This window comes from Bombina bombina, chromosome 8 (assembly GCF_027579735.1).
Source record: "Bombina bombina isolate aBomBom1 chromosome 8, aBomBom1.pri, whole genome shotgun sequence".
NCBI classification, from domain to species: Eukaryota; Metazoa; Chordata; class Amphibia; order Anura; family Bombinatoridae; genus Bombina; species Bombina bombina.
The window spans coordinates 348,272,223-348,299,358 of record NC_069506.1 but is presented as its reverse complement, the minus strand read 5'-3'; the positions used below and the strand labels follow the sequence as shown (position 1 = coordinate 348,299,358).

The following is a 27,136-nucleotide window of genomic DNA, read 5'->3' as shown; positions in this document are numbered from 1 at the left end:
CATCAGCCAATTACAGACTCATATACGTATACACTGTGAACTCTTGCACATGATCAGTAGTAGCTGGTGCTTCAGAAAGTGTACACATAAAAAAATTGTAACGTCTGTATGCTCTAGCTAATTTGTAACGTCTGTATGCTCTAGCTAATTTGTAATGTCTGTATGCTCTAGCTAATTTGTGATGTCTGTTTGCTCTAGCTAATTTGTGATGTCTGTATGCTCTAGCTAATTTGTGATGTCTGTATGCTCTAGCTAATTTGTGATGTCTGTTTGCTCTAGCTAATTTGTGATGTCTGTTTGCTCTAGCTAATTTGTGATGTCTGTATGCTCTAGCTAATTTGTAATGTCTGTATGCTCTAGCTAATTTGTGATGTCTGTATGCTCTAGCTAATTTGTAATGTCTGTTTGCTATAGCTAATTTGTGATGTCTGTATGCTCTAGCTAATTTGTAATGTCTGTTTGCTCTAGCTAATTTGTGATGTCTGTATGCTCTATATAATTTGTGACGTCTGTTTGCTCTAGTTAATTTGTGATGTCTGTATGCTCTAGCTAATTTGTGATGTCTGTATGCTCTATATAATTTGTGACGTCTGTTTGCTCTAGTTAATTTGTGATGTCTGTATGCTCTAGCTAATTTGTAACGTCTGTTTGCTCTAGCTAATTTGTGATGTCTGTATGCTCTATATAATTTGTGACGTCTGTTTGCTCTAGTTAATTTGTGATGTCTGTATGCTCTAGCTAATTTGTGATGTCTGTTTGCTCTAGCTAATTTGTGATGTCTGTATGCTCTATATAATTTGTGACGTCTGTTTGCTCAAGCTAATTTGTAATGTCTGTATGCTCTAGCTAATTTGTAATGTCTGTTTGCTCTAGCTAATTTGTAATGTCTGTATGCTCTAGCTAATTTGTAATGTCTGTATGCTCTAGCTAATTTGTAACGTCTGTTTGCTCTAGCTAATTTGTAACGTCTGTTTGCTCTAGCTAATTTGTAATGTCTGTATGCTCTAGCTAATTTGTGATGTCTGTTTGCTCTAGCTAATTTGTAACGTCTGTATGCTCTAGCTAATTTGTGATGTCTGTTTGCTCTAGCTAATTTGTAATGTCTGTTTGCTCTAGCTAATTTGTAATGTCTGTTTGCTCTAGCTAATTTGTAATGTCTGTATGCTCTAGCTAATTTGTAATGTCTGTATGCTCTAGCTAATTTGTAATGTCTGTATGCTCTAGCTAATTTGTAATGTCTGTATGCTCTAGCTAATTTGTAACGTCTGTTTGCTCTAGCTAATTTGTAACGTCTGTTTGCTCTAGCTAATTTGTGATGTCTGTTTGCTCTAGCTAATTTGTAATGTCTGTTTGCTCTAGCTAATTTGTAATGTCTGTTTGCTCTAGCTAATTTGTAATGTCTGTATGCTCTAGCTAATTTGTAATGTCTGTATGCTCTAGCTAATTTGTAATGTCTGTATGCTCTAGCTAATTTGTAACGTCTGTTTGCTCTAGCTAATTTGTAACGTCTGTTTGCTCTAGCTAATTTGTAATGTCTGTTTGCTCTAGCTAATTTGTAATGTCTGTATGCTCTAGCTAATTTGTAATGTCTGTATGCTCTAGCTAATTTGTGATGTCTGTATGCTCTAGCTAATTTGTAATGTCTGTATGCTCTAGCTAATTTGTGATGTCTGTATGCTCTAGCTAATTTGTAATGTCTGTTTGCTCTAGCTAATTTGTAATGTCTGTATGCTCTAGCTAATTTGTAACGTCTGTATGCTCTAGGTAATTTGTAATGTCTGTATGCTCTAGCTAATTTGTGATGTCTGTTTGCTCTAGCTAATTTGTAACGTCTGTATGCTCTAGCTAATTTGTAATGTCTGTATGCTCTAGCTAATTTGTAATGTCTGTATGCTCTAGCTAATTTGTAATGTCTGTATGCTCTAGCTAATTTGTAACGTCTGTTTGCTCTAGCTAATTTGTAATGTCTGTATGCTCTAGCTAATTTGTAATGTCTGTTTGCTCTAGCTAATTTGTGATGTCTGTTTGCTCTAGCTAATTTGTAATGTCTGTATGCTCTAGCTAATTTGTAATGTCTGTATGCTCTAGCTAATTTGTAACGTCTGTATGCTCTAGCTAATTTGTGATGTCTGTTTGCTCTAGCTAATTTGTAACGTCTGTTTGCTCTAGCTAATTTGTAACGTCTGTTTGCTCTAGCTAATTTGTAACGTCTGTTTGCTCTAGCTAATTTGTAATGTCTGTATGCTCTAGCTAATTTGTAACGTCTGTTTGCTCTAGCTAATTTGTAACGTCTGTTTGCTCTAGCTAATTTGTAATGTCTGTTTGCTCTAGCTAATTTGTAATGTCTGTATGCTCTAGCTAATTTGTAATGTCTGTTTGCTCTAGCTAATTTGTGATGTCTGTATGCTCTAGCTAATTTGTAACGTCTGTTTGCTCTAGCTAATTTGTAACGTCTGTTTGCTCTAGCTAATTTGTAACGTCTGTTTGCTCTAGCTAATTTGTAATGTCTGTTTGCTCTAGCTAATTTGTAATGTCTGTATGCTCTAGCTAATTTGTAACGTCTGTTTGCTCTAGCTAATTTGTAATGTCTGTTTGCTCTAGCTAATTTGTGATGTCTGTATGCTCTAGCTAATTTATAATGTCTGTATGCTCTAGCTAATTTATAATGTCTGTTTGCTCTAGCTAATTTATAATGTCTGTATGCTCTAGCTAATTTATAATGTCTGTTTGCTCTAGCTAATTTGTGAAAGGTTAGTTTTGACTTTGGGGCAATCATAAGTTTTGGAATTTGAGGTTATCCTGTGGCACATGAATGTCTTTGCAGTGTTTGTACAGAAATCACTTTGAGTTGCTTAAAGGGAAATGAAACAAAAAAAAATGATTTCATAATTCAGACAGAACATAAAATTTTATACACATTTTCTATGTGTTTCTATTATCAATTTTTGCTTCATTCTCTTTGTATCCTTTATTGAAGGAGCGGCAATGCACTAGCTGAACACTGCAATAAGCCAGTGAAAATAGGTATATATGTGCAGCCACCAATTAGCTCCCAGCTCCTGAGCCTACCTAGGTATTATTTTCAACAAAGGATAGCAAAAGAATGAAGCAAATTAGATAATAGAAGTAAATTGGAAAGCTGTTTCTAATTGTATGTGGTATCTAAATCATGATAGAAACATTTTTGGGTTCCATGTCCCTTTAAGGGGGCAATTTTTCCCAGCAAGTGCGCCTATGTACTTCTGAAAGACCATGACCATAAATGTAAATTATATTTTTGTTTGATTGTTTGTTTGTTAATTTAAGGGCCATTGCTTAAATTTTGTTCTAGTCTACTTCCCACTACTACTGACAGTCTACTTCCCACTACTACTGACAGTCTACTTCCCACTACTACTGACAGTCTACTTCCCACTACTACTGACAGTCTACTTCCCACTACTACTGACAGTCTACTTCCCACTACTACTGACAGTCTACTTCCCACTACTACTGACAGTCTACTTCCCACTACTACTGACAGTCTACTTCCCACTACTACTGACAGTCTACTTTTATTAATAGGCTTTTGGGAGTGTTTATTTGTCATAAGAAGTGCTATATGCACAAAATGCGTAGGATTATGGTTAAAGGTAAAGTGAAAATGAAATGTTCATGACCTCTGATGAAGCGTGGGAGTACCCATGCGAAACATGTCAGGTGTTTGTCTGCTCATGTCTAAGTGGATGAAATAAACCCTTCAACTTTGATGCAAGATTACCGTGTTTGCAGTGATTTTTTCTTGTACCTTGATTCAGATAGAGCTTGTGATTTGCTTTGTTCTGTTAATGTTTTGTTAAGGGTAAAGCTAGGTAGGCTGATAGGAGCTCAGGAGGGTGCACGTTTCTGTAGCAATCTATGGCAGCAGTGTTTGTATCTATGTATAACATTGCTGCCAGATGGCTAAAGATACGTGCCTGCTCCTGAGCTCACCTAGGGATACTCTTTAATAAAGGATACCAAGAGAACTAAGCACAATTGAAAACAGAAGTAAATTGGAAAGTTGTTAAAAATGTTATTGTCTATCCAGTGCACTGAAGTTTAAGATTGCTGACTTTACTGTCCCTTTAATACAGGTATTGCATGTTTATACATTTGTTGCAATAAAACTGCGCTACTTTTTTTGTTGGAAACAAATAACGATTACTGTTGTATGTTTGTAAATTAAAATGAATATCCAGCCATCAATATATCCCCTGCTAGTTTACATTTCCTAGCTATCAATATATCCCCTGCTAGTTTACATTTCCCAGCTATCAATATATCCCCTGCTAGTTTACATTTCCCAGCTATCAATATATCCCCTGCTAGTTTACATTTCCCAGCCATCAATATATCCCCTGTTAGTTTACATTTCCCAGCTATCAATATATCCCCTGCTAGTTTACATTTCCCAGCTATCAATATATCCCCTGCTAGTTTACATTTCCCAGCTATCAATATATCCCCTGCTAGTTTACATTTCCCAGCTATCAATATATCCCCTGCTAGTTTACATTTCCTAGCTATCAATATATCCCCTGCTAGTTTACATTTTCTAGCTATCAATATATCCCCTGCTAGTTTACATTTCCTAGCTATCAATATATCCCCTGCTAGTTTACATTTCCCAGCTATCAATATATCCCCTGCTAGTTTACATTTCCTAGCTATCAATATATCCCCTGCTAGTTTACATTTCCTAGCTATCAATATATCCCCTGCTAGTTTACATTTCCCAGCTATCAATATATCCCCTGCTAGTTTACATTTCCCAGCTATCAATATATCCCCTGCTAGTTTACATTTCCTAGCTATCAATATATCCCCTGCTAGTTTACATTTCCTAGCTATAAATATATCCCCTGCTAGTTTACATTTCCCAGCTATCAATATATCCCCTGCTAGTTTACATTTCCCAGCTATCAATATATCCCCTGCTAGTTTACATTTCCTAGCTATCAATATATCCCCTGCTAGTTTACATTTCCCAGCTATCAATATATCCCCTGCTAGTTTACATTTCCCAGCTATCAATATATCCCCTGCTAGTTTACATTTCCCAGCCATCAATATACCCCCTGCTATTTTACATTTCCCAGCTATCAATATATCCCCTGCTAGTTTACATTTCCCAGCTATCAATATATCCCCTGCTAGTTTACATTTCCCAGCCATCAATATACCCCCTGCTAGTTTACATTTCAATTTAAACCTTTACTTTACCTTTAAACAAGTCTTAGCATCTGTTATTGCTGTTCTTTAATGTGCCTGATAGAATCAGTTTGCCCACTATGTCCCTTTAAAGGGATATGAAACCCAACATTTTTTCTTTCATGATTTGGATAAAGCAGCAATTTTAAGCAACTTTCAAATTTACTCCTATTATCAATGTTTTTTTATTCTCTTGGTATCTTTATTTGAAAAGCAGGAATGTAAGCTTAGGAGACGGCCCATTTTTGGTTCAGCACCTGGGTAGTGCTTGCTGATTGGTGGCTAAATGAAGCCACCAATCAGCAATAGCCACGAATCGGCAAGCACTACCCAGGGTCCTGAACCAAAAATGTGCCGACTCCTAAGCTTACATTCCTGCGTTTTCAAATAAAGGTACCATAAGTATGAAGAAAAATTGATAATAGCAGTAAATTAGAAAGTTGCTTAAAATTGCTTCGCTATCTGAATTATAAAAGAAAAAATGTGAGTTTCATATCCCTTTAAGGTAAAAGGGAGTTGGAGACTCTTACAAGTGCAGGAAAACATGAGTTTATGTGACTCCAGATAATTCCGTTTTCATTGAAGAACAAACGTTTAAAGCTTGTTCCTAAATGCACGTAACAATGCTTGAGGGTATTATGATGAGGCTGAACAATAAAATAGTGTCAGTCTGATGTCCCTTACCATTCTTTTCTACCAAATTCCGGTTGACTTCATTCTTATAGAATTTCTCCACGTTCCTTTTACAAATTGTTGCTAATTCTTCTTTAATGTTGCCCATGGCCTGAGTAAGTCTCTCTCCTTCCAGTGTCACTGTGTAGGTGGGGAGTGGTGGGATTGGCGGAGCCTCTCTAATAACCACCTGGAACTCCTGCCGGTATTTCATAAGAGATTAATGACATAATAACCACACACAATGCAATATACATTAAAGATTTCATTTTCTTACTTTTCTATGGTTATTTCTGCAAAATGCAGATTTTACATTTCTTTTAGGCAAGGTTGAAGATATAGTGCATGTACTGGAAGGTAGATTTCTGGTGCTGACTCCTGTTTATATATCTTAACCATAGCCAATACTGCAGTACTGAAATTGTCAGTATAGGTGATGGTTGTTAAACGTATTGTTACACACACTGCAGCCATATAGTGCTCACGACACCATTGAGCCTACCTACATATGCTCTTCAATTAAGGATGTCAATTTGATAATAGAAGTAAAATGTAAAGTTGTTTAAAATTACATGCTCCAAAAAAATTAGTTCAAGTTTGACTTTCACGTCCTTTTAAAAAAAAAAAAAAAAAAAAAAAATGATATACAGATTAGCACAACAAGCCCCAGAATGCTTTTGCTAACACATTCTCTAATAAACACATCCTAAGAGACAATTCCTAGGAGACAGCTATCAAAATGAAATTCCCAATATGCTGTACATATAACATATTCACCAACACTTACAAACATCCTAATACGTAATGCATAGTTCTCAATACACAAGTCATACAATACACAAACCCTAGTATCCAAATCACTATACACAACACACAGTCCATCATGCACAACTCCACACTCGTTTTGTCATAAAAAGACAATTATTAACATATTCAGACTAACAATTCATCATTTCTAATAAACATCTTCTAACATTCAACACACAGCATCTAATGTGCAGAACAAAATACTTCATTCACGGTGAAGAGAAAAGCAGTCATCTTAAAGTTCTCATCGCCTTGAGATATTTTTACAAGTGGGACATTTGTTGAGTGAATCTCTTGGTATTGCAGAATAAAATCTAATACAATGAGCTATTTGTAGCAAGATTTGTGCCGTGTGATACAGCCACTGGGACAGCAGTGGGGAAACACCAGGACAATTAATAATAGTGTCAGAGGTAGAAAACGGCAAGGATGAAATAAATAATAATCACATCTTGTTAAACGCATCAATCTGATTCTGAACGCTTTGGATCACCAAGTCCAAAGCAATTGTAGCGATGCTTTGCTCCCCCCTCTGGAATCAACACTCTTAAAGAGTGAACTCACAAAAATATGAAGTTTAAAAATCTTTTATTTTGATTTCTAGTTGTTCAGGCTATTAGGATGCAGGACAGGTGAACCGGTTGTACTATTTTCAATGGATGGGCAAAGACTATACTAAATTAGGTACTGCAATGCTTGCCAAGACATACTTTTGCTGCAACATAACACATAGGATTCATAGGAGCCGATTTATCACGGCCCAAATGGGGCCGTATACCACTGTTTCCATGCGAGATCGCTGCTCCTCAACTCGTCCGCCTGCTCTGAGGCTGCGGACATCAATCTACCCGATCGCATACGATCGGGTTAATTGACAACCCCTGCTAGTGGCTGATTGGCCAAGAATCTGCAGGGGGTGGCATTGCACAAGCTGTTCACCAGAACTGCTTGTGCAATGATAAATGCAGACAGAATATGCTGTCGGCATTTATCAATGTCTCGCGGACATCATCGCTACAGCGGATCATGTCCACCAGACAGATGATAAATTCGGCCTCATAGAATTAAGAGCATTTATTTTTCATGCAAACAAATGTTTTAAACTGTGTCTTTAATAGATAGATCTTGGGTTCGATCCCATAATCTTGTACCTTTAACCATTAGACCCCACAGAATCCTCTTGCCTTAAATGGAAGGTAAGTTAAAATGGAACTTTAATCACTGCATTAGAAAAGATTTTTATACAAAATAATTATTGCGTGCCTGTTTGTGGGCACATGATAATTAACCAGTCATTACAATTAGCTGGTTATTGCTACCGCAACCCTGCAATAGCAATTAGCGCTTTTTAAAAAAAATAGTTTTAATTAAAAAAAAAAATAAACAAACAACTGCATTAGGTAGTTTTTGGGGTCTTAAGTTGGTGGGAATGGGGTGTAAGAAAACAAAAATGACACTGAAGTGCCTACATTGAGGTCTGTGGGAACTGTGTGTTCCCAGTAAATATATATGTATATGACTGTATACCAGGGGCGTATTATGGCCTAGGCCAACAAGGCCGGTGCCTAGGGCAGCAGATTTGGGAGGGGCAGCACATCTGCCCTATCCTCTCTAGCATACAGTAAAGTGAGCGATAAAGTTCAGGCCTTTACAGAGAAGACAACGCACGTGCGCTGATTAAGGTCGCTCTTTTTACAGGCAGTGATCCTTGAAAATGTTGCTTCATTTAGAGCCGCCTGCATTTTTGAAGTGGATGCGTTCTTGGTGAGAAACTTGCCCGGGGATATGCTTCCAAGGTAAGGATGAGAAGACCTTGAGCCAATATACTGCCTCTCCTTGTCAGCTGTGGGGGGTTTGCGAGCGCAGTGTATATTGCAGGTCTTAGCAGCTGGCAGACTGGATGTGTCTGTGCACTACTTAGATCAGCATGTGATATCTAATCATAAACTCTAAGCGCTAATATATGTTAGCTACTAATAGCTTTCTCTGCATTCATGTGATGTCTAATCATAAACTCTCAGCACTAATGTATGTTAGCTACTAATAGCTTTCTCTGCATTCATGTGATGTCTAATCATAAACTCTAAGCGCTAATGTATGTTAGCTACTAATAGCTTTCTCTGCATTCATGTGATGTCTAATCATAAACTCTAAGCGCTAATGTATGTTAGCTACTAATAGCTTTCTCTGCATTCATGTGATGTCTAATCATAAACTCTCAGCGCTAATGTATGTTACCTACTAATAGCTAGCTTTCTCTGCATTCATGTGATGTCTAATCATAAACTCTCAGCGCTAATGTATGTTACCTACTAATAGCTAGCTTTCTCTGCATTCATGTGATGTCTAATAATAAACTCTCAGCACTAATGTATGGTAGTTACTAATAGCTAGCTTTCTCTGCATTCATGTGATGTCTAATCATAAACTCTAAGCGCTAATGTATGTTACCTACTAATAGCTAGCTTTCTCTGCATTCATGTGATGTCTAATCATAAACTCTAAGCGCTAATGTATGTTACCTACTAATAGCTAGCTTTCTCTGCATTCATGTGATGTCTAATCATAAACTCTCAGCGCTAATGTATGTTAGCTACTAATAACTAGCTTTCTCTGCATTCATGTGATGTCTAATCATAAATTCTCAGCACTAATGTATGTTAGTTACTAATAGCTAACTTTCTCTGCATTCATGTGATGTCTAATCATAAACTCTCAGTGCTAATGTATGTTAGTTACTAATAGCTAGCTGTCTCTGCATTCATGTGATGTCTAATCATAAACTCTCAGTGCTAATGTATGTTAGCTACTAATAGCTTTCTCTGCATTCATGTGATGTCTAATCATAAACTCTCAGCGCTAATGTATGTTACCTACTAATAGCTACCTGTCTCTGCATTCATGTGATGTCTAATCATAAACTCTTAGCACTAATGTATGTTAGCTACTAATAGCTAGCTTTCTCTGCATTCATGTGATGTCTAATCATAAACTCTTAGCACTAATGTTTGTTACCTACTAATAACTAGCTTTCTCTGCATTCATGTGATGTCTAATCATAAACTCTCAGCGCTAATGTATGTTAGCTACTAATAGCTAGCTTTCTCTGCATTCATGTGATGTCTAATCATAAACTCTCAGTGCTAATGTATGTTAGCTACTAATAGCTAGCTGTCTTTGCATTCATGTGATGTCTAATCATAAACTCTAAGCGCTAATGTATGTTACCTACTAATAGCTAGCTTTCTCTGCATTCATGTGATGTCTAATAATAAACTCTCAGCGCTAATGTATGTTAGCTACTAATAACTAGCTTTCTCTGCATTCATGTGATGTCTAATCATAAATTCTCAGCACTAATGTATGTTAGTTACTAATAGCTAGCTTTCTCTGCATTCATGTGATATCTAATCATAAACTCTCAGCACTAATGTATGTTAGCTACTAATAGCTAGATGTCTCTGCATTCATGTGATGTCTAATCATAAACTCTCAGCGCTAATGTATGTTACCTACTAATAGCTAGCTTTCTCTGCATTCATGTGATGTCTAATCATAAACTCTAAGTTCTAATGTATGTAAGCTACTAATAGCTAGCTTTCTCTGCATTCATGTGATATCTAATCATAAACTCTCAGCACTAATGTATGTTAGCTACTAATAGCTAGCTGTCTCTGCATTCATGTGATGTCTAATCATAAACTCTCAGCGCTAATGTATGTTACCTACTAATAGCTAGCTTTCTCTGCATTCATGTGATGTCTAATCATAAACTCTAAGCGCTAATGTATGTTACCTACTAATAGCTAGCTTTCTCTGCATTCATGTGATGTCTAATAATAAACTCTAAGCGCTAATGTATGTTACCTACTAATAGCTAGCTTTCTCTGCATTCATGTGATGTCTAATCATAAACTCTCAGCGCTAATGTATGTTACCTACTAATAGCTAGCTTTCTCTGCATTCATGTGATATCTAATCATAAACTCTAAGCGCTAATGTATGTTACCTACTAATAGCTAGCTTTCTCTGCATTCATGTGATGTCTAATCATAAACTCTCAGCGCTAATGTATGTTACCTACTAATAGCTAGCTTTCTCTGCATTCATGTGATGTCTAATCATAAACTCTCAGCGCTAATGTATGTTAGCTACTTATAGCTAGCTGTCTCTGCATTCATATGATGTCTAATCATAAACTCTCAGCGCTAATGTAAGTTAGCTACTAATAGATAGCTTCCTCTGCATTCATGTGATGTCTAATCATAAACTCTCAGAGCTAATGTTTGTTAGCTACTAATAGATAGCTTTCTCTGCATTCATGTGATGTGTAATCATAAACTCTCAGCGCTAATATATGTTAGCTACTAATAGCTAGCTGTCTCTGCATTCATGTGATGTCTAATCATAAACTCTCAGCGCTAATGTATGTTACCTACTAATAGCTTCCTCAGCATTCATGTGATATCTAATCATAAACTCTCAGCGCTAATTTATGTTAGTTACTAATAGCTAGCTTTCTCTGCATTCATGTGATGTCTAATCATAAACTCTCAGCGCTAATGTATGTTAGCTACTAATAGCTGTCCCTGCATTAATGTGATGTCTAATCCTAAACTCTCAGCGCTAATGTATGTTAGCTACTAATAGATAGCTTTCTCTGCATTCATGTGATGTCTAATCATAAACTCTCAGTGCTAATGTATGTTAGCTACTAATAGCTAGCTGTCTCTGCATTCATGTGATGTCTAATCATAAACTCTCAGCGCTAATTTATGTTAGTTACTAATAGCTAGCTGTCTCTGCATTCATGTGATGTCTAATCATAAACTCTCAGCGCTAATGTATGTTAGCTACTAATAGCTGTCCCTGCATTAATGTGATGTCTAATCCTAAACTCTCAGCGCTAATGTATGTTAGCTACTAATTGATAGCTTTCTCTGCATTCATGTGATGTCTAATCATAAACTCTCAGCGCTAATGTATGTTAGCTACTAATAGATAGCTTCCTCTGCATTCATGTGATGTCTAATCATAAACTCTCAGAGCTAATGTATGTTATCTACTAATAGCTAGCTTCCTCTGCATTCATGTGATGTCTAATCATAAACTCTCAGCACTAATGTATGTTAGCTACTTATAGCTAGCTGTCTCTGCATTCATGTGATGTCTAATCATAAACTCTAAGTGCTAATGTATGTTAGCTACTAATAACTAGCTTTCTCTGCATTCATGTGATGTCTAATCATAAATTCTCAGCACTAATGTATGTTAGTTACTAATAGCTAGCTTTCTCTGCATTCATGTGATATCTAATCATAAACTCTCAGCACTAATGTATGTTAGCTACTAATAGCTAGCTGTCTCTGCATTCATGTGATGTCTAATCATAAACTCTCAGCGCTAATGTATGTTACCTACTAATAGCTAGCTTTCTCTGCATTCATGTGATGTCTAATCATAAACTCTAAGTGCTAATGTATGTTAGCTACTAATAGCTAGCTTTCTCTGCATTCATGTGATATCTAATCATAAACTCTCAGCACTAATGTATGTTAGCTACTAATAGCTAGCTGTCTCTGCATTCATGTGATGTCTAATCATAAACTCTCAGCGCTAATGTATGTTACCTACTAATAGCTAGCTTTCTCTGCATTCATGTGATGTCTAATAATAAACTCTAAGCGCTAATGTATGTTACCTACTAATAGCTAGCTTTCTCTGCATTCATGTGTTAATCACTGCATTAGAAAAGATTTTTATACAAAATAATTATTGCGTGCCTGTTTGTGGGCACATGATAATTAACCAGTCATTACAATTAGCTGGTTATTGCTACCGCAACCCTGCAATAGCAATTAGCGCTTTTTAAAAAAAATAGTTTTAATTAAAAAAAAAAATAAACAAACAACTGCATTAGGTAGTTTTTGGGGTCTTAAGTTGGTGGGAATGGGGTGTAAGAAAACAAAAATGACACTGAAGTGCCTACATTGAGGTCTGTGGGAACTGTGTGTTCCCAGTAAATATATATGTATATGACTGTATACCAGGGGCGTATTATGGCCTAGGCCAACAAGGCCGGTGCCTAGGGCAGCAGATTTGGGAGGGGCAGCACATCTGCCCTATCCTCTCTAGCATACAGTAAAGTGAGCGATAAAGTTCAGGCCTTTACAGAGAAGACAACGCACGTGCGCTGATTAAGGTCGCTCTTTTTACAGGCAGTGATCCTTGAAAATGTTGCTTCATTTAGAGCCGCCTGCATTTTTGAAGTGGATGCGTTCTTGGTGAGAAACTTGCCCGGGGATATGCTTCCAAGGTAAGGATGAGAAGACCTTGAGCCAATATACTGCCTCTCCTTGTCAGCTGTGGGGGGTTTGCGAGCGCAGTGTATATTGCAGGTCTTAGCAGCTGGCAGACTGGATGTGTCTGTGCACTACTTAGATCAGCATGTGATATCTAATCATAAACTCTAAGCGCTAATATATGTTAGCTACTAATAGCTTTCTCTGCATTCATGTGATGTCTAATCATAAACTCTCAGCACTAATGTATGTTAGCTACTAATAGCTTTCTCTGCATTCATGTGATGTCTAATCATAAACTCTAAGCGCTAATGTATGTTAGCTACTAATAGCTTTCTCTGCATTCATGTGATGTCTAATCATAAACTCTAAGCGCTAATGTATGTTAGCTACTAATAGCTTTCTCTGCATTCATGTGATGTCTAATCATAAACTCTCAGCGCTAATGTATGTTACCTACTAATAGCTAGCTTTCTCTGCATTCATGTGATGTCTAATCATAAACTCTCAGTGCTAATGTATGTTAGCTACTAATAGCTAGCTGTCTCTGCATTCATGTGATGTCTAATCATAAACTCTCAGCGCTAATTTATGTTAGTTACTAATAGCTAGCTGTCTCTGCATTCATGTGATGTCTAATCATAAACTCTCAGCGCTAATGTATGTTAGCTACTAATAGCTGTCCCTGCATTAATGTGATGTCTAATCCTAAACTCTCAGCGCTAATGTATGTTAGCTACTAATTGATAGCTTTCTCTGCATTCATGTGATGTCTAATCATAAACTCTCAGCGCTAATGTATGTTAGCTACTAATAGATAGCTTCCTCTGCATTCATGTGATGTCTAATCATAAACTCTCAGAGCTAATGTATGTTATCTACTAATAGCTAGCTTCCTCTGCATTCATGTGATGTCTAATCATAAACTCTCAGCACTAATGTATGTTAGCTACTTATAGCTAGCTGTCTCTGCATTCATGTGATGTCTAATCATAAACTCTAAGTGCTAATGTATGTTAGCTACTAATAACTAGCTTTCTCTGCATTCATGTGATGTCTAATCATAAATTCTCAGCACTAATGTATGTTAGTTACTAATAGCTAGCTTTCTCTGCATTCATGTGATATCTAATCATAAACTCTCAGCACTAATGTATGTTAGCTACTAATAGCTAGCTGTCTCTGCATTCATGTGATGTCTAATCATAAACTCTCAGCGCTAATGTATGTTACCTACTAATAGCTAGCTTTCTCTGCATTCATGTGATGTCTAATCATAAACTCTAAGTGCTAATGTATGTTAGCTACTAATAGCTAGCTTTCTCTGCATTCATGTGATATCTAATCATAAACTCTCAGCACTAATGTATGTTAGCTACTAATAGCTAGCTGTCTCTGCATTCATGTGATGTCTAATCATAAACTCTCAGCGCTAATGTATGTTACCTACTAATAGCTAGCTTTCTCTGCATTCATGTGATGTCTAATAATAAACTCTAAGCGCTAATGTATGTTACCTACTAATAGCTAGCTTTCTCTGCATTCATGTGTCTAATAATAAACTCTAAGCGCTAATGTATGTTACCTACTAATAGCTAGCTTTCTCTGCATTCATGTGATGTCTAATCATAAACTCTCAGCGCTAATGTATGTTACCTACTAATAGCTAGCTTTCTCTGCATTCATGTGATATCTAATCATAAACTCTAAGCGCTAATGTATGTTACCTACTAATAGCTAGCTTTCTCTGCATTCATGTGATGTCTAATCATAAACTCTCAGCGCTAATGTATGTTACCTACTAATAGCTAGCTTTCTCTGCATTCATGTGATGTCTAATCATAAACTCTCAGCGCTAATGTATGTTAGCTACTTATAGCTAGCTGTCTCTGCATTCATATGATGTCTAATCATAAACTCTCAGCGCTAATGTAAGTTAGCTACTAATAGATAGCTTCCTCTGCATTCATGTGATGTCTAATCATAAACTCTCAGAGCTAATGTTTGTTAGCTACTAATAGATAGCTTTCTCTGCATTCATGTGATGTGTAATCATAAACTCTCAGCGCTAATATATGTTAGCTACTAATAGCTAGCTGTCTCTGCATTCATGTGATGTCTAATCATAAACTCTCAGCGCTAATGTATGTTACCTACTAATAGCTTCCTCAGCATTCATGTGATATCTAATCATAAACTCTCAGCGCTAATTTATGTTAGTTACTAATAGCTAGCTTTCTCTGCATTCATATGATGTCTAATCATAAACTCTCAGCGCTAATGTATGTTAGCTACTAATAGCTGTCCCTGCATTAATGTGATGTCTAATCCTAAACTCTCAGCGCTAATGTATGTTAGCTACTAATAGATAGCTTTCTCTGCATTCATGTGATGTCTAATCATAAACTCTCAGTGCTAATGTATGTTAGCTACTAATAGCTAGCTGTCTCTGCATTCATGTGATGTCTAATCATAAACTCTCAGCGCTAATTTATGTTAGTTACTAATAGCTAGCTGTCTCTGCATTCATGTGATGTCTAATCATAAACTCTCAGCGCTAATGTATGTTAGCTACTAATAGCTGTCCCTGCATTAATGTGATGTCTAATCCTAAACTCTCAGCGCTAATGTATGTTAGCTACTAATTGATAGCTTTCTCTGCATTCATGTGATGTCTAATCATAAACTCTCAGCGCTAATGTATGTTAGCTACTAATAGATAGCTTCCTCTGCATTCATGTGATGTCTAATCATAAACTCTCAGAGCTAATGTATGTTATCTACTAATAGCTAGCTTCCTCTGCATTCATGTGATGTCTAATCATAAACTCTCAGCACTAATGTATGTTAGCTACTTATAGCTAGCTGTCTCTGCATTCATGTGATGTCTAATCATAAACTCTCAGCGCTAATGTATGTTAGTTACTAATAGCTAGCTTTCTCTGCATTCATGTGATGTCTAATCATAAACTCGCAGCACTAATGTATATTAGGTACTAATAGCTAGTTTTCTCTGCATTCATGTGATGTCTAATCATAAACTCTCAGCACTAATATATGTTAGTTACTAATAGATAGCTTTCTGTGCATTCATGTGATGTTTAATCATAAACTCTCAGTGCTAATGTATGTTAGCTACTAAGAGCTAGCTTACTCTGCATTCATGTGATGTCTAAGCATAAACTCTCAGCGCTAATGTATGTTAGCTACTAATAGCTAGCTGTCTCTGCATTCATGTGATGTCTAATCATAAACTCTCAGTGCTAATGTATGTTAGTTATTAATAGCTAGCTGTCTCTGCATTCATGTGATGTCTAATCATAAACTCTCAGAGCTAATGTATGTTAGCTACTAATAACTAGATGTCTCTGCATTCATGTGATGTCTAATCATAAGCTCTCAGCGCTAATGTATGTTAGCTACTAATAGCTTTCTCTGCATTCATGTGATGTCTAATTATAAACTCTTAGCGCTAATGTATGTTAGCTATTAATTGCTAGCTTTCTCTGCATTCATGTGATGTCTAATCATAAACTCTTAGTGGTAATGAATGTTAGCTACTAATAGATAGCTTTCTGTGCATTCATGTGATGTCTAGTCATAAACTCTCAGCGCTAATGTATGTTAGCTACAAATAGATAGCTTTCTGTGCATTCATGTGATGTCTAATCATAAACTCTCAGCGCTAATGTATGTTAGCTACTAATAGCTTTCTCTGCATTCATGTGATGTCTAAGCATAAACTCTCAGCGCTAATGTATGTTAGCTACTAATAGCTAGCTGTCTCTGCATTCATGTGATGTCTAATCATAAACTCTCAGTGCTAATGTATGTTAGTTATTAATAGCTAGCTGTCTCTGCATTCATGTGATGTCTAATCATAAACTCTCAGAGCTAATGTATGTTAGCTACTAATAACTAGATGTCTCTGCATTCATGTGATGTCTAATCATAAGCTCTCAGCGCTAATGTATATTAGCTACTAATAGCTTTCTCTGCATTCATGTGATGTCTAATTATAAACTCTTAGCGCTAATGTATGTTAGCTATTAATTGCTAGCTTTCTCTGCATTCATGTGATGTCTAATCATAAACTCTCAGTGCTAATGTATGTTAGCTACTAATAGCTTTCTGTGCATTCATGTGATGTCTAGTCATAAACTCTCAGCGCTAATGTATGTTAACTACAAATAGATAGCTTTCTCTGCATTCATGTGATGTCTAATCATAAACTCTCAGCGCTAATGTATGTTAGCTACTAATAGCTTTCTCTGCATTCATGTGATGTCTAATCATAAACTCTCAGCGCTAATGTATGTTAGCTACTAATAGCTGTCTCTGCATTCATGTGATGTCTAATCATAAACTCTCAGTGATAATGTATGTTAGTTACTAATAGCTTTCTCTGCATTCATGTGATGTCTAATCATAAACTCTCAGCGCTAATGTATGTTACTTACTGATAGCTTTCTTTGCATTCATGTGATGTCAAATCATAAACTCTCAGCGCTAATGTATGTTAGTTACTAATAGCTAGCTTTCTCTGCATTCATGTGATGTCTAATCATAAACTCTCAGCGTTAATGTATGTTAGTTACTAATAGCTAGCTTTCTCTGCATTCATGTGATGTCTAATCATAAAGTCTCAGCGCTAATGTATGTTAGCTACTAATAAATAGCTTTCTATGCATGCATGTGATGTCTAATCATAAACTCTCAGTGCTAATGTATGTTAGCTACTAATAGCTAGCTATCTCTGCATTCATGTGATGTCTAATCATAAACTCTCAGTGCTAATGTATGTTAGATACTAATAGCTAGCTGTCTTTGCATTCATGTGATGTCTAATCATAAACTCTCAGCGATTAATGTATGTTAGCTACTAATAGCTAGCTTTCTCTGCATTCATGTGATGTCTAATCATAAACTCTCAGAGCTAATGTATGTTAGCTACTAATAGCTAGCTTTCTCTGCATTCATGTGATGTCTAATCATAAACTCTCAGAGCTAATGTATGTTAGCTACTAATAGCTTTCTCTGCTTTCATGTGATGTCTAATCATAAACTCTCAGCGCTAATGTATGTTAGCTACTAATAGCTAGCTTTCTCTGCATTCATGTGATGTCTAATCATAATCTCTCAGCACTAATGTATGTTAGCTACTATTAGCTTTCTCTGCATTCATGTGATGTCTAAATCATAATAGCTAGCTGTCTCTGCATTCATGTGATGTCTAATCGTAAACCCTCAGTGCTAATGTATGTTAGCTACTAATAACTAGCTTTCTCTGCATTCATGTGATGTCTAATCATAAACTCTCAGCGCTAATGTATGTTAGCTACTAATAGCTAGCTTTCTCTGCATTCATGTGATGTCTAATCATAAACTCTCAGTGCTAATGTATGTTAGCTACTAATAGCTAGCTGTCTTTGCATTCATGTGATGTCTAATCATAAACTCTAAGCGCTAATGTATGTTACCTACTAATAGCTAGCTTTCTCTGCATTCATGTGATGTCTAATAATAAACTCTCAGCGCTAATGTATGTTAGCTACTAATAACTAGCTTTCTCTGCATTCATGTGATGTCTAATCATAAATTCTCAGCACTAATGTATGTTAGTTACTAATAGCTAGCTTTCTCTGCATTCATGTGATATCTAATCATAAACTCTCAGCACTAATGTATGTTAGCTACTAATAGCTAGCTGTCTCTGCATTCATGTGATGTCTAATCATAAACTCTCAGCGCTAATGTATGTTACCTACTAATAGCTAGCTTTCTCTGCATTCATGTGATGTCTAATCATAAACTCTAAGCGCTAATGTATGTTACCTACTAATAGCTAGCTTTCTCTGCATTCATGTGATGTCTAATAATAAACTCTAAGCGCTAATGTATGTTACCTACTAATAGCTAGCTTTCTCTGCATTCATGTGATGTCTAATCATAAACTCTCAGCGCTAATGTATGTTACCTACTAATAGCTAGCTTTCTCTGCATTCATGTGATGTCTAATCATAAACTCTCAGCGCTAATGTATGTTAGCTACTTATAGCTAGCTGTCTCTGCATTCATATGATGTCTAATCATAAACTCTCAGCGCTAATGTAAGTTAGCTACTAATAGATAGCTTCCTCTGCATTCATGTGATGTCTAATCATAAACTCTCAGAGCTAATGTTTGTTAGCTACTAATAGATAGCTTTCTCTGCATTCATGTGATGTGTAATCATAAACTCTCAGCGCTAATATATGTTAGCTACTAATAGCTAGCTGTCTCTGCATTCATGTGATGTCTAATCATAAACTCTCAGAGCTAATGTTTGTTAGCTACTAATAGATAGCTTTCTCTGCATTCATGTGATGTGTAATCATAAACTCTCAGCGCTAATTTATGTTAGTTACTAATAGCTAGCTTTCTCTGCATTCATGTGATGTCTAATCATAAACTCTCAGCGCTAATGTATGTTAGCTACTAATAGCTGTCCCTGCATTAATGTGATGTCTAATCCTAAACTCTCAGCGCTAATGTATGTTAGCTACTAATAGATAGCTTTCTCTGCATTCATGTGATGTCTAATCATAAACTCTCAGTGCTAATGTATGTTAGCTACTAATAGCTAGCTGTCTCTGCATTCATGTGATGTCTAATCATAAACTCTCAGCGCTAATTTATGTTAGTTACTAATAGCTAGCTGTCTCTGCATTCATGTGATGTCTAATCATAAACTCTCAGCGCTAATGTATGTTAGCTACTAATAGCTGTCCCTGCATTAATGTGATGTCTAATCCTAAACTCTCAGCGCTAATGTATGTTAGCTACTAATAGATAGCTTTCTCTGCATTCATGTGATGTCTAATCATAAACTCTCAGCGCTAATGTATGTTAGCTACTAATAGATAGCTTCCTCTGCATTCATGTGATGTCTAATCATAAACTCTCAGAGCTAATGTATGTTATCTACTAATAGCTAGCTTCCTCTGCATTCATGTGATGTCTAATCATAAACTCTCAGCACTAATGTATGTTAGCTACTTATAGCTAGCTGTCTCTGCATTCATGTGATGTCTAATCATAAACTCTCAGCGCTAATGTATGTTAGTTACTAATAGCTAGCTTTCTCTGCATTCATGTGATGTCTAATCATAAACTCGCAGCACTAATGTATATTAGGTACTAATAGCTAGTTTTCTCTGCATTCATGTGATGTCTAATCATAAACTCTCAGCACTAATATATGTTAGTTACTAATAGATAGCTTTCTGTGCATTCATGTGATGTTTAATCATAAACTCTCAGTGCTAATGTATGTTAGCTACTAAGAGCTAGCTTACTCTGCATTCATGTGATGTCTAAGCATAAACTCTCAGCGCTAATGTATGTTAGCTACTAATAGCTAGCTGTCTCTGCATTCATGTGATGTCTAATCATAAACTCTCAGTGCTAATGTATGTTAGTTATTAATAGCTAGCTGTCTCTGCATTCATGTGATGTCTAATCATAAACTCTCAGAGCTAATGTATGTTAGCTACTAATAACTAGATGTCTCTGCATTCATGTGATGTCTAATCATAAGCTCTCAGCGCTAATGTATGTTAGCTACTAATAGCTTTCTCTGCATTCATGTGATGTCTAATTATAAACTCTTAGCGCTAATGTATGTTAGCTATTAATTGCTAGCTTTCTCTGCATTCATGTGATGTCTAATCATAAACTCTTAGTGGTAATGAATGTTAGCTACTAATAGATAGCTTTCTGTGCATTCATGTGATGTCTAGTCATAAACTCTCAGCGCTAATGTATGTTAGCTACAAATAGATAGCTTTCTGTGCATTCATGTGATGTCTAATCATAAACTCTCAGCGCTAATGTATGTTAGCTACTAATAGCTTTCTCTGCATTCATGTGATGTCTAAGCATAAACTCTCAGCGCTAATGTATGTTAGCTACTAATAGCTAGCTGTCTCTGCATTCATGTGATGTCTAATCATAAACTCTCAGTGCTAATGTATGTTAGTTATTAATAGCTAGCTGTCTCTGCATTCATGTGATGTCTAATCATAAACTCTCAGAGCTAATGTATGTTAGCTACTAATAACTAGATGTCTCTGCATTCATGTGATGTCTAATCATAAGCTCTCAGCGCTAATGTATATTAGCTACTAATAGCTTTCTCTGCATTCATGTGATGTCTAATTATAAACTCTTAGCGCTAATGTATGTTAGCTATTAATTGCTAGCTTTCTCTGCATTCATGTGATGTCTAATCATAAACTCTCAGTGCTAATGTATGTTAGCTACTAATAGCTTTCTGTGCATTCATGTGATGTCTAGTCATAAACTCTCAGCGCTAATGTATGTTAACTACAAATAGATAGCTTTCTCTGCATTCATGTGATGTCTAATCATAAACTCTCAGCGCTAATGTATGTTAGCTACTAATAGCTGTCTCTGCATTCATGTGATGTCTAATCATAAACTCTCAGTGATAATGTATGTTAGTTACTAATAGCTTTCTCTGCATTTATGTGATGTCTAATCATAAACTCTCAGCGCTAATGTATGTTACTTACTGATAGCTTTCTTTGCATTCATGTGATGTCAAATCATAAACTCTCAGCGCTAATGTATGTTAGTTACTAATAGCTAGCTTTCTCTGCATTCATGTTATGTCTAATCATAAACTCTCAGCGTTAATGTATGTTAGTTACTAATAGCTAGCTTTCTCTGCATTCATGTGATGTCTAATCATAAAGTCTCAGCGCTAATGTATGTTAGCTACTAATAAATAGCTTTCTATGCATGCATGTGATGTCTAATCATAAACTCTCAGTGCTAATGTATGTTAGCTACTAATAGCTAGCTATCTCTGCATTTATGTGATGTCTAATCATAAACTCTCAGTGCTAATGTATGTTAGATACTAATAGCTAGCTGTCTTTGCATTCATGTGATGTCTAATCATAAACTCTCAGCGATTAATGTATGTTAGCTACTAATAGCTAGCTTTCTCTGCATTCATGTGATGTCTAATCATAAACTCTCAGAGCTAATGTATGTTAGTTACTAATAGCTAGCTTTCTCTGCATTCATGTGATGTCTAATCATAAACTCTCAGAGCTAATGTATGTTAGCTACTAATAGCTTTCTCTGCTTTCATGTGATGTCTAATCATAAACTCTCAGCGCTAATGTATGTTAGCTACTAATAGCTAGCTTTCTCTGCATTCATGTGATGTCTAATCATAAACTCTCAGCACTAATGTATGTTAGCTACTATTAGCTTTCTCTGCATTCATGTGATGTCTAAATCATAATAGCTAGCTGTCTCTGCATTCATGTGATGTCTAATCGTAAACCCTCAGTGCTAATGTATGTTAGCTACTAATAGCTAGCTGTCTCTGCATTCATGTGATGTCTAATCATAAACTCTCAGTGCTAATGTATGTTAGCTACTAATAGCTAGCTGTCTCTGCATTCATGTGATGTCTAATCATAAACTCTCAGCGCTAATGTATGTTAGCTACTAATAGCTAGCTTTCTCTGCATTCATGTGATGTCTAATCAAACTCTCAGCGCTAATGTTTGTTAGCTACTAATAGCTAGCTTTCTCTGCATTCATGTGATGTCTAATCATAAACTCTCAGCGCTAATGTATGTTAGCTACTAATAGCTTTCTCTGCATTCATGTAATGTCTAATCATAAACTCTCAGTGCTAATGTATGTTAGCTACTAATAGCTACCTATCTCTGCATTCATGTGATGTCTAATTATAAACTCTCAGCGCTAATGTATGTTAGCTACTAATAGCTACCTTTTTCTGCATTCATGTGATGTCTAGTCATAAACTCTCAATGCTAATGTATATTAGCTACTAATAGCTAGCTGTCTCTGCATTCATGTGATGTCTAATCATAAAGCCTCGGCGCTAATGTATGTTAGCTACTAATAACTAGCTTTCTCTGCATTCATGTGATGTCTAATCATAAACTCTCAGCGCTAATGTATGTTAGCTACTATTAGCTTTCTCTGCATTCATGTGATGTCTAATCATAAACTCTCAGTGCTAATGTATGTTAGCTACTAATAGCTAGCTGTCTCTGCATTCATGTGATGTCTAATCATAAACTTTCAGTGCTAATGTATGTTAGCTACAAATAGCTAGCTTTCTCTGCATTCATGTGATGTCTAATCATAAACACTCAAAGCTAATGTATGTTAGCTACTAATAGCTAGCTTTTTCTGCATTCATGTGATTTCTAATCATAAACTCTCAGCGCTAATGTATGTTAGTTAATAGCTAGCTGTCTCTGCATTCATGTGATGTCTAATCATAAACTCTCAGCGCTAATGTATGTTAGCTACTAATAGCTAGCTGTCTCTGCATTCATGTGATGTCTAATCGTAAACCCTCAGTGCTAATGTATGTTAGCTACTAATAGCTAGCTGTCTCTGCATTCATGTGATGTCTAATCATAAACTCTCAGCACTAATGTATGTTAGCTACTAATAACTAGCTGTCTCTGCATTCATGTGATGTCTAATCATAAACTCTCAGTGCTAATGTATGTTAGCTACTAATAGCTTTCTCTGCATTCATGTGATGTCTAATCTGAAACTCTTAGCGCTAATGTATGTTAGCTACTAATAGCTAGCTTTCTCTGCATTCATGTGATGTCTAATCATAAACTCTTAGTGCTAATCAATGTTAGCTACTAATAGATAGCTTTCTGTGCATTCATATGATGTCTAATCATAAACTCTCAGTGCTAATGTATGTTAGCTACTAATAGCTTTCTCTGCATTCATGTGATGTCTAATCATAAACTCTCAGTGCTAATGTATGTTAGCTACTAATAGCTGTCTCTGCATTTATGTGATGTCTAATCATAAACTCTCAGCGCTAATGTATGTTAGTTACTAATAGCTTTCTCTGCATTCATGTGATGTCTAATCATAAACTCTATGCGCTAATATATGTTACCTACTAATAGCTTTCTCTGCATTCATGTGATGTCTAATCATAAACTCTATGCGCTAATATATGTTACCTACTAATAGCTTTCTCTGCATTAATGTGATATCTAATCATAAACTCTCAGTGCTAATGTATGTTAGCTTACTAATAGCTTTCTCTGCATTATCGAAAAATTTGTTTCGGTTCGGATTGATTTTGAGGTTTTCGAATTTCGTTTCGATTCGAATTCGGAAAACTTTGAATGAATTCGTTTCGGATTCGAAAAAATTCAGCTGGATTTGGTTTGATTCGGAATTTCATTATTTGTGCTGTGTATTAGACTAGTATTATGTACTGTATATTAGGTGTAACCCATAGCAGCGTGATATAACCTAATATACTGTACAATACTAGTGTAATCCATGTCCATCCGAATTTACCGAATAAATCCGAACTAATTCGGATTTATTCGGTAAATTCGGCAGTATTTTATTTCGGAAATTCGGTTCGATCCGAATCTCTGAATTTGCTGAATTTTCTGAATTTTCGAACCGAACTGAATTTCACATGTCTACTCTGCATTCATGTGATGTCTAATCATAAACTCTCAGCGCTAATATGTAAATACACATACATAAACTCTCAGCGCTAATGTATGTTAGTTTCTAATAGCTAGCTTTCTCTGCATTCATGTGATGTCTAATCATAAACTCTCAGTGCTAATGTATGTTAGTTACTAATAGCTAGCTTTCTCTGCATTCATGTGATGTCTAATCATAAACTCTCAGTGCTAATGTATGTTAGTTACTAATAGCTAGCTGTCTCTGCATTCATGTGATGTCTAATCATAAACTCTCAGTGCTAATGTATGTTAGTTACTAATAGCTAGCTTTCTCTGCATTCATGTGATGTCTAATCATAAACTCTCAGCGCTAATGTATGTTAGTTACTAATAGCTAGTTTTCTGTGCATTCGTGTGATGTCTAATCATAAACTCTCAGTGCTAATGTATGTTAGTTACTAATAGCTAGCTTTCTCTGCATTCATGTGATGTCTAATTATAAACTCTCAGCGCTAATGTATGTTAGCTACTAATAGCTAGCTGTCTCTGCATTCATGTGATGTCTAATCATAAACTCTCAGCGCTAATGTATGTTAGCTACTAATAGCTAGCTTTCTCTGCATTCATGTGATGTCTAATCTCTTTCTCTCTTTCTCTCTTCCTCTCTCTCTTTCTCTCTCTCTCTTTCTCTCTCTCTCTCTTCCTCTCTCTTCCTCTCTCTCTTCCTCTCTCCCTCTCTCCCTCTCTCTCTTCCTCTCTTCCTCTCTTTCTCTCTTCCTCTCTTCCTCTCTTTCTCTCTTTCTCTCTTCCTCTCTTTCTCTCTTCCTCTCTTCCACTCTTTCTCTCTTCCTCTCTTCCTCTCTTCCTCTCTTTCTCTCTTTCTCTCTTCCTCTCTTCCTCTCTTCCTCTCTTTCTCTCTTCCTCTCCTTCTTTTCTCTCTCTCCCCTCTCCTTCTTTTCTCTCTCTCCTGTATGCAAGTGTTTTGCTAGCCCATTTTCTTAATTGTTATTAAAAAACAACAACATTTTACACACTGACCCCCTAAAAATATTAAAAAGAAAAAGGCCTAAAACTTTTGTGGGGGGCAGCACTAAACCTAGATACGCCACTGCTATATATATATATATTTATGTCTTAATATGTGTAAATACACATACTAACACATAAATACAGTATGTATGTATATACACATAGTAACACATAAATATATATGTATATACACATAGTAACACATAAATATATATGTATATACACATAGTAACACATAAATATATATGTATATACACATAGTAACACATAAATATATATGTATATACACATAACACATAAATATATATGTATATACACATACTAACACATAAATATATATGTATATACACATAGTAACACATAAATATATATGTATATACACATAGTAACACATAAATATATGTATATACACATAGTAACACATAAATATATATGTATATACACATAGTAACACATAAATATATATGTATATACACATAGTAACACATAAATATATATGTATATACACATAGTAACACATAAATATATATGTATATACACATAGTAACAGGTAAATATATATGTATATACACATAGTAACACATAAATATATATATATATATATGTATATACACATACTAACACATAAATATATATGTATATACACATACTAACACATAAATACAGTATATATGTATATACACATAGTAACACATAAATATATATGTATATACACATAGTAACACATAACTATATATGTATATACACATAGTAACACATAACTATATATGTATATACACATAGTAACACATAAATATATATGTATATACATATAGTAACACATAAATATATGTATATACATATAGTAACACATAAATATATATGTATATACACATAGTAACACATAAATATATATGTATATACTCATAGTAGCACATAAATATATATGTATATACACATAGTAACACATAAATATATATGTATATACACATACTAACACATAAATATATATGTATATACATATAGTAACACATAAATATATATGTATATACGTATAGTAACACATAAATATATATGTATATACATATAGTAGCACATAAATATATATGTATATACTCATAGTAGCACATAAATATATATGTATATACACATAGTAACACATAAATATACATGTATATACACATAGTAACACATAAATATATATGTATATACATATAGTAACACATAAATATATATGTATATACATATAGTAACACATAAATATATATGTATATACATATAGTAACACATAAATATATATGTATATACATATAGTAACACATAAATATATATGTATATACATATAGTAACACATAAATATATATGTATATACACATACTAACACATAAATATATATGTATATATACACATACCAACACATAAATATATATGTATATACACATAGTAACACATAAATATATATGTATATACACATAGTAACACATAAATATATATGTATATACACATAGTAACACATAAATATATATGTATATAAGTATAGTAACACATAAATATATATGTATATACACATAGTAACACATAAATATATATGTA

The 27,136-nt window shown here is 35.2% G+C and overlaps 1 protein-coding gene across 2 annotated transcripts in view; it reads right to left on the bottom strand.

The window, feature by feature from the left end:
• The window catches only part of TRIM29 (tripartite motif containing 29), a 104,571-nt gene that overhangs the window by 26,030 nt on the left and 51,405 nt on the right, over window positions 1-27,136 (bottom strand). For both annotated transcript variants that reach the window (XM_053689819.1, XM_053689820.1), the window contains exon 4: window positions 5,917-6,103. In XM_053689819.1, the coding sequence (XP_053545794.1) occupies window positions 5,917-6,103 (187 nt within the window). The remainder of the gene's footprint in view (window positions 1-5,916; window positions 6,104-27,136) is intronic.